This window comes from Xenopus laevis, chromosome 9_10L, assembly GCF_017654675.1.
Source record: "Xenopus laevis strain J_2021 chromosome 9_10L, Xenopus_laevis_v10.1, whole genome shotgun sequence".
Classification (NCBI taxonomy): domain Eukaryota; kingdom Metazoa; phylum Chordata; class Amphibia; order Anura; family Pipidae; genus Xenopus; species Xenopus laevis.
Window position 1 is genome coordinate 90,556,649 of NC_054387.1, and position 15,983 is coordinate 90,572,631.

A 15,983-nucleotide genomic window follows, 5' to 3' on the forward strand; every position below is an offset into this window, starting at 1 on the left:
ATGTTTTGCATAATTAGTAATCCAAATTACTTTTTCCACAGAAACGGCTTCTTGCTTTGGGACAGCATTATTCACAGGCACTGTTATCAGCAACTTAGAGGGATAAATCTAATGAATCCACATTTTATTAACCATGAGTTAAAGATATTTTGGAATCTAAAAGCAGCACTTCTACCATAGGCCTAAATCGGGTCTTGTGCACTAAAACAAAGTTAATATCTATACTGGACCATCCAGCTAAATTCTGCAAATGTTACAGGTGAAACAAAGGCTGTCTGATAGTATAGCTGCCATTGTTCCACCATGACACTAAGTATGTTTAATATTGTAATATTTTATATTCATTATAACCATTCAGATTTCCCTTTTGTCTACTTTATTATGTGGGGTCTTGTGGAAAATAATTCCCCCTGACAAGGTCCACCTATGCCATCCCAACACATTTCCTCTTTAGAATTCTAGGGGAATGCTGACAACTAAACCCTTAAAATGAATATGGCTAAAAATGCAATATTTTATATAGTGACCTTATTGTATCAACCTAAAGTTTCAGATTCTCAATAGCAGCAATAATCCAGGACTTCAAACTTGTCACAGGGGGTCACCATCTTGGCGACACGCACATGCTCAGTGGGCTCTGAGCAGCTGTTGAGAAGCTAAGTTTAGCGGTCATCACAAATTATCAAACAGAAAATATAATATAAGTTCAATTCAATTCAATAATTTAATAGATCAAACACCACATTCATAATATTTCAGGTGTTGCAATGTATTTTCAGGTTTCTTATTTTGGTTTATACGTTGGCAGTTTAGATACTTAGGGAAGCATGTAATCAAAGATATAGAAGACCATTCTCACGGGTTTAAAAGGACTAAAAAGACTCTTTGTTATTCTGGTTTCAAAATTATTCAGTTAACTTGTATGACTTCTCATACAGCCTCAGTTTGCACTACTGTGTTTAAAAAAAAAAATCTCTTCCCCCTGTGAACAGGGAGGTAAAGTCTTGTTTTCATATCCTGCTTGATTGAAATTTAAATGTGTAAATTATGTACATTGATCATATTACTTCTATACTTTTTTTGCCCTTCCAGATCAGAATATGGGTTATGCACATACACACAGAGTAAATTGTAATATCAATAGTGACGATGTTAAAATTTAAATAGCAAGCAGAGAAAGAGAGAAAATAGATTTACATACTGGTTTACTGGGTTTTTATTAACCCTGCAATGCCTGTGAAATAATTAAAGCGTAAAAGACACCCGACTTTGTTTGCTATTACCTGTATAAATGTTAATTTGTCATAACTGTCCACAAGATAAGCAAAAAGATATATACAGACAAGCAGCAAGGAACTATATGTTTGGTTATATTGGCACCTGCAATACCTTTCAAATATTTCAATCCTAAACTACTACTTTAAACATAAGCAAAGACAGTTTTATATATCTGCTCATCTAACAAATCATAGAACTTGTCAAAACAACTCTTCTTCATAGTCACTGCTGCTCATTTCCAGTAGCTGTAATATGAATTGAAGCAGTCTGGGAGGATGCATGGATTGCCAGTCATTGCAGAGTGATAGATGCTGGGCTGGATTACTGCCACTATAGGAAAATTTATGGTCATTAAGGGACAACTTATAAAAAAAAAAAACAGGCACATTGCAGTGCCCCCTATTGTATGTATCAATCATGCATTAATGCAATACTAATGACTAAATGACATAATTATGACTTATATTAAAAAAGTAGATAATTTGCAAAGAAATCTCACTTGTTGTTCAAAGAGTGGAAACTAATTGGTGGTTCAAATATTTATAAACCTCCTAAACAATAATTAAGAGAAATACGTTTCCTTCTCAGAGATTGCATAGAACTGCAAGCTGTAAATGCAGGCCCCATGTTATAGGTGCATTTGTGTTGTGAATTCAAAAATTAGAGGCACAAGTGATTTCAGTGCTTCATGTTTTTACCCTTTTTATGACAAGTAGAGAAAATATATTGTACAGTAAGCCAGCGAAGTAGGGTTGGTGGGAAACTCCGGGCAGTGGATGACGTTGGGGGAGTTACATCTTACATCAGGGTGGGTCTATTGCATTAGGGTGCGTGGTTATGACATGGAGATCAGCTATTGGCTGATCACCATGCCATTAACGCCAATGACCTGTCCAGATGACCTTCCAAAAACTAGGCTGTCCAAGTGAAAACTGGACAGGCGACAACCCTACAACTAAGCTAATTAATGAGGCGTTCATGCAAAAACAAAATACCTTTTTCAAAAGAAAATTTACAAATGTTTTTTAATTAAAAAAAAATAGGTAGATTCAGCATAATTTATTTCAGCATTTATTTTGCTCATAAACAAGTGTACATAGTTGTATACTGCCCCTTTAAATAAACTATAGATGGAGCAGTACAAATGATTATTTTTGTTTTAAATAAATGACTTAAAGTCAGCAATAATGCATGTCAAGTTATAAGAGCACTAAAACTACATACACCCCTTTTTTTGTATAGAATTACTTGTAAATTACTATATTGTTACGAAACATTGCTGTTAAAGTGTATGTTCCAGGCTTATGTTCTAATAGAGTGCTGAGCCCTTAGTTCTAGGGAGGCTAAATGCAGAGAGCTGAGAATGGGGTAGATCACATTGTTGTTAGAAGCTAACAGTGATAAGAATACTTCCCACTTTAAAAGTTCTCTATCTATTCTCTGTCTGGTGCTGCATTTAAAAATAAAGTCAAAATATTTTTTTCCTCAGATGACAGCTTTGATAGTTTGTTGGAAAAACTTGTACAAAAATGTAGTGATTCACTCCGGAGTTACGGCAGACTACATTATATGCTGTGATCTGTAGAAACTGCCTGATTTGTGTGTCTCCTAGAAACTCTCTGCATTATTCTAAATCAGAAATATGTCAGCACTTCTGCTTTATTGTTTCCTGTAGGGAATGCATTGCCAACGGGTAATATCTGTTCCTCGATACTGTGAACATCTCCATACATTTCCAGCAATTGGGAACGCGACATTTAGAAATGCAGCAGTCAGTGTATATCTATGTTTTCTAGATACTGTCAACATCTATAGGTTTGGAGGAAGTGTAGAAGTTGTGTAAGCAAAAATACCTTTGGTGTTGGCTGAACCTAAAAAGCTAATAATTGAGACAATTGTATACTAACAAACTAAAAAGAAAAAATATTCACCTAAATATCTAGCAGACAGTAACAAGTCCTAGTTGGGGAAGCATTAAATAAAGAACTACATTTTACTCAATCTAGAAGAAGCCCCTCAGTCTACACATTCATATAGTGCATAAGTGCACTGCTTAAAACTCAATTTATTTTTATTGAGACACCCTTGGCTCTGTGTTTTTGTGCTGGCCAGCAGCGTTGTTAATATAGCAAGTAGTTGAATGTTGTCATGAGGGCAGGGTCGGACTGGAGCCTTGGTGGCCCACCTGAGCTGCAAAATGAAGGGACCTTCTGGCAGTCCCCAGTGCCCCCTCCAGACCTCCAATTCCCTGTGGGGGTCCATGAGGGCCGGGGGCCCACTGGGTTTTTTCCTGGTGTCCCGCCGGGAGGACTGGAGCCTTGTTGGCCCACCTGAGCTGCAAAATGAAGGGCCCTTCTGGCAGTCCCCAGTGCCCCCTCCAGACCTCCAATTCCCTGTGGGGGTCCATGAGGGCCGGGGCCCACTGGGTTTTTTCCTGGTGTCCCGCCGGCCCAGTCCGACCCTGCTTGAGGGCTAAAGTTGAGTGTTTTGCAACCAAGTCCTCTGACGACCTTCATATATGTCAGCTTGTTAATAGGGAAGTAATTTAAAATGTTTTAGATGAATGTCCAAGTAATTAAATAAGGCATACCTGTTATTGCTACAATTTATGTGATTGGTTGTATTTCTGTTACTTTCTAGAAATGTGTAAGGTATAATGCAACAAATTCTTTAGACACAAACATAAAACTTGTAGTATCTCAGGGTTTGAAAGGATGTCATCTAACATGTTTGGTTGACTTAAATTCCAAATGCATTGTCAGCTTTTGCACACTCTGGGATGTTCTGAGGGTCCAAAGCTCTTGGAAGTTTATAGGTCGATATGGATGGATATATACTGTAAATACTGTAGATACTGTAGATAGGCTGATGGATGATAATTAGAGAGATGGATGATAATTAGAGAGATGGATGATAGGGAGATAGGCAGGTAGATAAATATAGCTAGATCAATAAATATAGAAATATAATTAAATGTAGATATATGAATAGATAGATACATATAGAAATAAAAATAGATAAATACATAGATATATAAATATAGAATTATAAATCTGTAGATAGCTGCATGAAAATATGTACTTAAAATCAGTGGTCTTTCTTATATTACGGATATAATCCTATTAAATTTATTAATCCTATTACATTTTTATACAGTGATCTGGTACTATGTTCATGCCATTCTTCTGAGGCATCAGATAATTTTCGCAATTTCATAATTTTTCTTCCTACAGTGTTCTGTATATGAGGGGAAAAGGAAATATAAATAAACATCCCTGGGCAAAAATAAGAGACAAACTTCCTTTGAAATAATAAATAACTCAATATGAAATAACGAGTATTGGGTGAGCACTGACTAAATGTGTGTTTGGGAAAAAAGCCAAGACAGAGACACTATTCAAAGTAACATTTAGGCTACTTCTTCCAGGCATGAAATATTTTATGCCCCTGATTAATGGCTTTCACCGGTGAACATTTACATTTTTATTTTGTTTGTCAGAATATATTGTTTTGCAATTAATAGGTAAAGGAGACATAGCCCGACAGCAGTTTGCTCAATGTGTCTATAAACTGACATCTTGTAAAAAGATAACTTTAAAGGTTTATTAGACATTTTGTGTTTAGGAATAACTGCTTCTTTGTAGCATTTATTGATCTCTGTGTTTCCTTCATGAGTTAATGCCCCTGAGATTCAAGAAATACATCCTAATGTGTCACATGTATCCAAATTAAAATCTAAATGTAATTTGGTGCTCACACTTTTAAAGTAAAAGTAAAAGCTAATGAAATTGTATTCATTGAAAAAGTGACAGAAATAGATATAAAAGATTTCTACTATCTCATATGCAAAACTTTTCCTGCCTTTCCTTACAAAAACCAACTGTTGGCTAGGATTAAACATTTTCTCTGCTGTTTGTGTTGTCCCTATACTATTGAACTATACTACCAAATCTTTTTGCAATGGTTTTAATTCTAATATGCATTGTAATTTGCTGTTTTAAAGATTACACACAGTACAACCACCACAAAAGTCTAATCCCAAAATAAATCTCCAGCACGTATTTGTTCTAGTGAGACCACACCTTCAGATTATCAAAAATATAAAGGCCAGATCATTATCAAGAGTAAAGATGCTAGATATAAGATTTTCCTACCCACCAAACATTGCCTGTATTAATTCTATTCCACCATATTAAATCTTTATATTCTGAGACACTAGAATTTGAAAGCTCTAGTGCATAACATGAGTACTTGTATCATGTTTTAATGAACATGGGACAGAGGGTGAGCAAATAACTCATTCTAGTTTTTATTTATATTGCTAACAACCATAATTTCTAGTTTGGGGGTATTTTAAGGTGGGGGGGAAGATAGGTAGTTCACAAGGTATGTAAAAAAGGGACCTGAAGGGACCTCGTCCAACCTGACCTGACAATTCACCTCTGTCTTTTGCACCTGTCCTGCTCCATCTATGATTTCATGAAGGGAGCAGGTGTTTGCTTGTAAGTAAAGGCTGCTTTTTGCAGAAGCAGGGCAAAGAAACGTTGTGGGCGGAAGGAAGAGTTTGAACCAAATACATCCACAATACATAAAAAATATGTAAATGTTGACTAGTACACTCCCCACTCATGGATAAACCCTCAGTCTCTGTGATGGTTGGAGTAATTCAAAAATGTGGTTATGCACTATTTTGTCTGGTGATGTAAAATATTAAATTATTTTGAACATGTACACATTTTCTCTCAAATACCGCAAGCAATGTAGACATACCTTGATAGCAACCACTTACATCTCCCACTATTAAAATGATATGAGAAGTCAGATTTGATCTAATGAAATAATGTCTGTTAAAAGGACTGTAATGGAGCAGAGCTGGGTCAAGTAATATTGGCACTCAAGGCACTGTTGATGGCCAGGAGGAAAGTTTTGGTGGTCCATTAAGCAGTTGTTGTGGAAATCGGATATCCAGATAGGGGTGGAGTGGGAGTCCTGAGCATGTATGTGGATCCTGTTACAGCAGATTAAAATTCATCAAAAATACCATCCGCAGGGACATCGCCAATGTACTAAAAGGCGCAGAGGACAATTCACTAGAAAAAGAGACTGTTGCTAACTCAATTGCGCTCACTTTCAGCAGGCACATTTTTGTTCAGGTGAACATTCGTTACTCAAATTCACTAAAGTGCGAATTTTACAGAACGTTGCCTCTTTCGCCGGAGATTCCTTCGCCAGCTTAGACCTAGCAAATTTATAAGATGAATCTTATCCATCTTATGTCAGGGACATCATATCATGTATGCCGGAAAGTAATAAAAGTTATAAAAAATGCTGCCATTTTTTCATATTTTAAAGCTGGATTGTCTTTAAAAGTTGTATCTATTAAATTTTTTTTTTTTTTTTTTTACCATTTAAGGGGCATGCCATGTGTTTTAGGGTGGGCTCATATCTAGGGTATTAGAGGATCTCTTTATTTTGCTTCCTTGAAAATTTTTAATAATAAGTGGCCACTTTAAGCAATTTCCCCAAAAACACTAATAAAGACATATATACAACCTATATGTACCTGCCCTATTCAAATTGACCTAAGCATAAGTGTACTAAGTTTTGCTACGCAGAAATGAATGTTAGCGTTCGGGTGCCGAGATGCAAGTTTGCATTTAATGAATTAGATGGCAAAGTGTGGCGGAGCCTTCACAGGCGAAAATTCACCCATTAGTGAATTTGCCCCTTTCTGTGTGTTTAAGAGGTGGAGGCAGATCTGCATAATACAGAAACGGGCCACTTATTGGCTCTACCAGTAGAGATCTCCCCAACATTGTAAATTAATTATATTATTTTTATTATGTATTAAAGTTGAGTAGATCTCCTGTAAGTAAAAGTAGATGAGCCAAACCACTCGTTTCCTTACATAACAGAATTATTCAGTGCTACAAATACTTTGCATTTGATTCTGCCACATTCCTCAAATATGACTTACAACTATGTTAAACTAATTATAACCGAGGTTATTTAATTCCTTTAAATGCATGTGACAGAACATAAAGTTTTTTTTTGCTAAACAAAATTGCAAAATCATAAAACAGGCAATATATTTATTTATGATTGAGAGTCCTGGTCTGTTCAGTGTTTTATTATACATTTTCCATTAGCAGTAAAACTTCTTTTAATTACAATTGGGGAACTGTTCAAACAAATATTTGGCACCTACTCCAGAGCATAACTAATTAAACAGCTCTAGCAGTTAAGATGCAAGGGCTTGTTTAAAAAAGTAGGCTAAAAAATGAAGACAGATTTTTGACCATTTAAACACAAAATGCAAAGCACCCGATTTTGGCCATTCTAGGGCTTATAGCCTATTCCCCACAATTCATATAACAGATATTTCAGATAACAGACCTTATACCTGTATTGTACACCAGCTCAAGGCAGGTGTTTAAATACAAGTATCCATTGAGCCAACGTGAGATGCCTTATATTAATATGTATTGTATGTAAAGTACTTTATGTACATGCATAAAAGGGTGGGAGCGCAAACCGTTTTTTTTATTTTTATGTCCCTTCTTTTTGTCCAGAATAGGATAAAAGTCTTAAAACTATTGGGTTTTTTTTTTAAAGGGAAGTAATTTGGGGGATTTATGAACCCTAAACCTGATAAGTAACCTCTCATACAATATGAGTGTTACTGTTTTTTTTTATTGTTGCACCTTCTCCACTGGCAAGTAGCCCCCCTGGAGTTTTTGAGTCCCAAAGACTTATACAAGTTTCTGAGGGTTATTTACTAAACTCTGAATTTATCTCATTTAAATAAAAAAAATCAAAACCAAACTCCCATACCCAATTTTACGTTATTTATTATTAAAGAAAAGCTTGATTTTATCGGTTCAAGTAAAAACTCAATAAAACCGAGCAAAAACCTGAATAGTGCATTTTTTTCCCTGTTGTTTTTGTGAATCTTCTGATTTTTTTTTCTGGGTTTTTCCCGAAAAGCCTGAATTTTTCATATTTTTGCCCGAAATGTTCCAGTGCAGACCACAGAAACGTCAAAATAGGATAGGGACCTATTCCATTGACTTAAACACAACTTTGGCAGGTCTGAGATGGCAGATTTTGGGATACAGGCTTTTTATTGTATCAGGCTTTAATACATCTTGAAAAATCTGAATTCTAATATAACCCGGAAATAATTGAATTTTGCCCCAAAAAGCCCAACCGGAGTTTAGTTCATAACCCCTTCTGTGTTGCTACACATAATATTCTCTTCTCAGCTCCTATTTGATTGTATACTGGGGTGATTCTATTGCTCTGCTGCCATTGTATATACAATGTATATATGTTTCTGCTATTCTTTCATGAAGGTGCTACATTGTGTGATTACAGCTTCCAGTAGCAACCAATCAGGTCTTGCAATTGGCATAAGCCCTTGTACAATTTCACCTTTGTTCATAAATCAGTCCTATAAAGTCTGTAGATTTGTTGAGCTTTGCATTTGTTGATGAATGTGTGAGCGCCCAAATCCATCAAAATATTCCATGGGGGGGAACAGGGCATATGAAGTTAGCAGTGATTTGTGGACAAAAATATCTATTAGTCTTTCATCATTCTCTTTATGAACTACAAAGTAGATACCACAGATTTTGCTTATTTTATGCAGTAGCATACCTTAAAACATTAGACTGATTAATTTGTGAGGACAGATGTAACCCTGATAGTGTATTGTATGGTTCATTCTCCCATGCCATGGCAATAACATTACTACCAATGTTATATTCTTACATTTAGAGTTAAGCTATTTCCTTATATGATAGAACTTTAGGATCTGCCAACAATGTCTGCATCTTTTTAAATATTTTTAATTATACTTATTGTAAACCGCATTCTTGTGTCACAGTAGAAGTCTTTTATTGGTTGCCAAAGTGTGATAGATTGAATATTTGATTGTTGCATGGGTTACATTTGTAATGTAATTTCAGCTTAAGTATTTTGGGTGGTCTAACCTTTAAATGGGAAGATCATTTGACTTATTCAGGGATAAAAAACGTGCTTAATATAACTTGGGAAACCGACATCTTTCCTCTAGAAATAAACTGTAGAATTAATTTCCAGCAAACAACATATTGCATTCTTTCTTCTCAAGCAAGCAACCTGCTGATTTTATATCTCATCTTAAAGGTGACTTGACATTGCCTTTTTTTTGATCGCCACAATTATGTATTTATTTTTTGGATTTAATAGACCTATTAACTATTTACTACCGGTGCTTGAATCTAGCTTAACATCAATGACTCCCATCTCTTGAGATCCCAGTTTTTTAATTAAGTAAAGTAATCTGATATATGACTTCTCCAACCTTGGATGTTGCAGATGGGTGCACCTTTCAGCTTCCTTCCCACTTATCTCTCCATAAGTTTATTACCTGGAACTGAGCTTTCACTCTGTTCTTGGAAAGTTACCAGTCTTCCTATATTTTTATCTTTCTTCCCTATTAATAGTATTGGCATCAAGCATCATTTTTAACAAACAGGCCAGTAAAATATCGGCAAGGTGGCAACCCTATCAGGAATAGCAGTTCTGATAGCTTAGAAGACTTGTCTAATGGCTTTTTGTCTGATGATCTTGTAATTTAACCATTCTTTTCATGAAAACTTTTATGGGATTCTCCTTTCTCTTCATAAACAAGGTTCCACACAGCTCTTCATTACTCCTAGTACTTGCGCTACAAGCAAAAAGGTTTTTTTTTGTTACCATCTCTTGCTGCTCTAAGTCCATTAAGAATCAATGAGATATAAATGTTGGATGGATGTTGCTCTTTTGTAAAAGGGTGGGTTGCAATAATATTATGAGTAAAATAAATAATATATATATATATATATATATATATATATATATATATATATATATATATATATATATATATATATATATATATATTTACACAGTCCACAGACCAATAAACTGCTGTATTATTCATTTGTCCAAGGAATAGTTGCACACTGGGATTTGGTTACAAAGTAAAAATTCAAATTTTTATTGTCATATTTTAAAATCGGCCAATGTTTCGGTCTCCACTTAAGACCTTTCTCAAGACCTGTATATGTGTATATGTGTGTGTGTGTGTGTACAGTATATATATATATATATATATATATATATATATATATATATATATATATACACACAGCATGATGAATTCTATAATATTGGTATAATATGGTCTAGATGCTCTTCTTTTCCATTAAGGAAGTAGATTTAAAAAAATGTACGTATATTTGAAGTTCCGTTTGAATGGCAACATAGTATTGCCACCAGGCCCGGATTTGTGGAAAGGCTAGGGCAGCAGGATTTTAGGGGGGAGGCATGCTACCCAACCACACCCACATTGGTTCAAAAACACTGGGGATGCACGAAAGATACAATAGTTTTGTAAATTTCCCATGCCCAATCCACATTGCTCAGGTCCCGATTATGAAGGAGGGGCACAGGTGAGGAGCGGCAGTGGGCGCCCTCTATTTAAATCTGGCCCTGATTGCCACCCAAGGTAATACCGTGTGGCACATCACCCTAATCACTCGGCCACACACCAGAAACATTTCATCCTGATCCACACAGCCATCTCACTGCCCACTCACCCCCTCCCCTGCCATTCTCCTCTTGCTCCTACACATTTTTGTTCATAGATGATGCACTTTATAAATTATGTGCAAATTAGGGTTTGGATTTGGTTAAGGGTTCAGACAATGAGTCCAAAACCAGTAACACTTGTAACTGTCAGTGCTTTTCCAAACCTGCAGTTCTATTACTAATTAAACTCTTTGTATTTTGATATATTAAGAAGTCAACTTCCTCTGTGGGTGTTAGGTGTTCTTGTTATAGCGGGTTATGAATTAATTTTTTCATGCTACAAGCTTCAGTTAAGACATGAAAAATAGCATAAGTATGTTTAAATATGTGTTGTAACATTAGTGAAATAAGTATATTGAGTTTTATTTTTTTTTTCCAGATAATTGCTGTGTTTGATGAACATGAAGCACCCAACACAAATGAAGATGCAGCCAATGTCATAGACCATAGCAGCCCTGACCCATTTGAAGCAGAATTATCAGCTCAGCGTTCTGCCTTCCAGCCACTTCGAGGAGAAATTGATGTCACATCTTCTGCTTTGAAGATAGGTATGTGTGTTGACTAGTAGCGGTTTTCAACCTCTACTTTTTATTGTATTTTCCTTATCCTCAAATATTCATTTAATTCTTCATAAAACTTTTTTTTTTATTTCTCCTCACACTGTTTGTTTCCCATTTCCATTTTGTCCTGCCCTCTACATACTCCAATGTTCAATATTATCTGCTTTTCCTTCCCTAACTTCCCCTTTACTTTAAGTCTTCGAAAATATAATTAAAACATTTGGGGGCAGATTTATCAAAGGTTGAATGTTAAGAGTTTATTTTAATTTGAATGAACTCCAATAAACTCGAAATTCTAATAGTATATTACCGGCCTGAAAACTCGAATCGAATTGAATTAGACTAAACTCGTATAGAGTTTTTTTCTGCGAAAAAAACTTGAATGTCAAGAAGGCTATAAACATCTACAAATGGGTCACTGGACCTCTTCCATTGACATATATGAACTTGGCAGGTTTTAGGTGGTGAATAGTCAAATTTGAATTGATCCCAGGGTCCAGGTATAGTGATGGACGAATGCATGCGAATTTACAGCAAAATGGCGTAAAATTTGTGAAATGCATTGAAGTCAATGGGCATCAAAACTATTTGGACGCACTCGTCAATTTTTATATGCGCAACTATTTGGTCCAAATGCATTAAAGTCCATCACTATCCAGGTATGTTAATTCTTAAATTTGCATTTGAGTTTTGACCAAGAATCCAACTTGAAAATTAGAATTTCCAATTTGAACCTTAATAAATCTGCCCCTACGTAAACCCTATAGACACAAGGTTTGTGCTACTGCCTTATCAAAATGAATAAATGTGGTACCACTTAATGAATAAGTATTAAATCAAAAAATACCAAATGAAGTAAAGAATGAAGGAGAAAACACTCACAGTTCACCTCAGTCCCAAGGTGCAAAATCAAAATTACTGTGTCCAAACGGAATGTGAGGGTCTCCAAAAATACGAAAACAAATGTAAAAAGTAGAAAATTTATTAAGACATGATACCTAACGCGTTTTGTGCCTATTGGGGCACTTACTCATACGTAAACCCAATTGTTTTGCCTCCAATAACGATTAATTATATTTTAGCTGGGATCAGGTAAAGGTATTGTTTTATTATTGCGAGAAAAAAATGATTGTAAAAAATGTGAATGATTTGATTAAAATGTACTCTATTCGACATGGCCTTCCTGTAATTCAGAGTTTCCTGGATAACGGGTGTCCAGATAACCGATACTAAACATGTATATTCAGTGGTATGGAAATGTTACATCTTTGCATACCAAAATTTGGTTTTAAACTGATGTAAAGCAATTGTCTCTTTGTACATTGATTGTTGCTTCTGAAAGAGAATTTGCTTAATCCCATATTTAAGTCATGGTCTTAAATACAAATCTGATGAAAAATATTGGACAGCTAACACATACCCTCACCCTATATTAGAGCTTGAGACTCAAAGCAGTATCAAAGTATCACATTGGCATTCTCCTCCACTAATCGACCTTCACACTGAGCCCCTTTGGCCACTGCTCCAGGGGCCAGCCAATCAGTTTACAGAAACCACGGTTCTAGTGTGAAAAGAGTCAGTGCATCTAACGAGCAGCTACTCTAACAGCCACAAATGACTGATGTTGCGCAAATGCCCTTCTGCATACAATGAAATCTCAAATCACATCTCTTTCATTATGCTCATAATCAAGGATATAAGCAGTGTATTTTAGTAATAATACAATTTATAGTGTCATATCTTATTGTAAGGATGAGCTAATGGTAATTAGCTCTTTGATTATCCTCATAACAGCTTGGCATTTACAATTAGAAGAACTAATTAGCTGAGAAATAAATGATAAACCGAAGGATGGATTTCAAGGATAGATGAAAGCACAGTGGACCCTTTGAGACTGAAAGAGCTTGTTGTTGTAACCAACATTTGTGTCACTAGAAATGGAGAATGTTTCCTTCATTAGTGCACCTGTCATGTTGATGTCTGAAAACAACTTTGCCTCTATGATGGCAAAAAGGCTAAAGTATGCATATTGTAGTTTGCCTTCTTTCTCCCATCCAGTCAGCACAAAATAAGAAAGGTTTTACTTCAAAACTTTATACTGAATTAGCCAAGAGCCTATATATCTATATCTATATATATATGTATATATATATATATATATATATATATATATATATATATATATATATATATATATATATATATATATATATATACATGTAGTGATTAGTGAGTTTTTTCACTAAGTTTCCCTGCAAAAATGACTCCTATGGGAGAAAAATTAATTTTTTTTGATTCCCATAGATTTAATGCATTTCAGTCGTTTCGGGAATTTTCGGCGAAACGGGTCCGATTAGCCCATCACTAGTAGTGATATCAATCAATAAGCCGTTTGTAGCTGCTGTCATAGAGGGATCATTTTTTTCAGTGCAATATAATGAGATGCAAATAGAAGAATAAGTGGAAAAAAAAAACCTTTCTCTTTATACATCCTTAAGGGCCCTATCTGTGTTTTTGTTCTCCTCATTCCTTCGGTGTTGCAGTGACAAGTAAATTTTTTCATACTATTAAAGGAACAGTAAAACCAATATATGAAAGTGTTTTAAAGGAATGACAAAACAATGTAGTGTTGCCCTGCACTGGTACAACTGGTGTGTTTGCTTCAGAAAGACTACTATAGTTTATATAAAAAAGCTGGTTTGTAGCCATGGGGGCAGCCATTCAAGCACAGGATACACAGTAAATAACAGATAAGTTCTGAATAATCCCATTGAATACTACAGAGTATATCTATTATCTGCTGTGTACCCTGTGCCTTTTCTCCTTTCTCAGCTTTAACTGGCTGCCCCCATGGCTACACAACAGCTTGTTTATATAAACTATAGGGGTAAGTTTCTGAAGCAAACACACCAGTTTTACCAGTGCAGGGCAACACTACATTATGGGGCCCATTTACTTAGAGCCCATTTACTTAGTTCGAGTAAAGGAATAGAGGAAAAATAGTTTGAATTTCGAATGATCGAATATGGCTACTTCGACCATCGAATGGGCTACTTCGACTACGACCTTCGACTTCGAATCAAACTAAAAATCGTTTGACTATTCGACCATTCGATAGTCGAAGTACTGTCTCTTTAAAAATTTCTTCAACCCCCTAGTTCGCCAGCTAAAACCTACCGAGGCCAATGTTAGCCTATGGGGAAGGTCCCCATAGGCTTCCTAACAATTTCCTGATCGAAGGAATATCCTTCGATCGATGGATTAAAATCCTTCGAATCGTTCGATCGAACGATTATTCCTTCGATCATTCGATCGTAGGAATAGCTGTAAATCCTTCGACTTCGATATTCGAAGTCGAAGGATTTTACTTAGACGGTAGAATACCGAGGGTTAATTAACCTTCGACATTCGACCCTAGGTAAATGTGCCCCTATATTTTCATTATTTTAAAACACTTTGATTTTTTGGGTTACTGTTCCTTTAAGTGTAGCACATGTATGTTATTTTTCCAGTCTGGGTCTATTTGATTTCAAAATTCAGCAAGTCAACAAAGTTTGAAGATTTCAGCTACTTTTCAGAGTACTTTTAATAATTAACTCCATGTGATATAATGTCAAAAGATAATAATAATTTTTTAGCCTATATTTTTTCTAACACATCATAAGTTTTTAAGTGTAGATAAAGTATTTTTTTGTGGGAATTGAGCAGGTCCCAAGTTAAATAATACAATTTGTAGACAAGTTAACCAATACAATTTGCAAGCAGCTTGCTCCAATCATTTCATCTTCCTTGGTGCGTTTATTACCTTTGAAGTGTTAGCTTGTGTAACCAAGTCCTAAGAGACCTATATGATGTTCTTTAGTGCTACTTGTGTTGAATAATATGCCGACAAAATGTCAAGCAACAGCACCACAAATTTCGTTCAAGCATAATTTTTCATTTTAACATTGTTGTATTACAGCTTAGGTGATTTATTAGCGAAACAGTGAAATACTGTAAATTACAAATTTCATCTGAAAAATACATTCCCACCTCAGATGTATTATTTATTTCTCGCCACAAAGCAATCTGTTCAGTTTCAGGATAACATCAATGGAATGTAGTGCCACGCATAGCTGCATTCTACCAGTTGCTTATTCTTGACATATAGTACCACCTACTTAGCCAAACTAAAGTAAATGTATCTGTCTTTAATTCCTTTGAACATCACATATGAAGCATATAATGGCTTTCTAACGTAAAGGCTTGTTTTGTTCTCCCATGTAGTCTACAGCAGAGTCCTTATTAAAAATGTCACATTACTGTCATAGGATTTTCATCCACCTTCATTTCCTGCAGAGCCTTATTGTATAATGTCAGAACGCATATAAAATATGCCTTTCCAAGGGGGACTTTGGTCTGCTTATCTGGACAATTAGCTATTGTAATTAAACCCTATCCAGTCAATGTGAGAAATTGTTTATCCCAGATTTTCACTATGCACATATGAAATTTACAGAACGTGATACAGACTGCCATTTTATCTAT

General features: G+C 35.4%; 1 protein-coding gene across 6 annotated transcripts in view; it reads left to right on the forward strand.

Annotated features, from left to right (window-relative positions):
• Positions 1–15,983, forward strand: part of LOC108701460 (partitioning defective 3 homolog B) — a 653,761-nt gene that overhangs the window by 108,910 nt on the left and 528,868 nt on the right. For all 6 annotated transcript variants that reach the window (XM_018236176.2, XM_018236179.2, XM_041576955.1 and 3 more), the window contains exon 3: positions 11,276–11,444. In XM_018236176.2, coding sequence (XP_018091665.1) covers positions 11,276–11,444 — 169 coding nt within the window. The remainder of the gene's footprint in view (positions 1–11,275; positions 11,445–15,983) is intronic.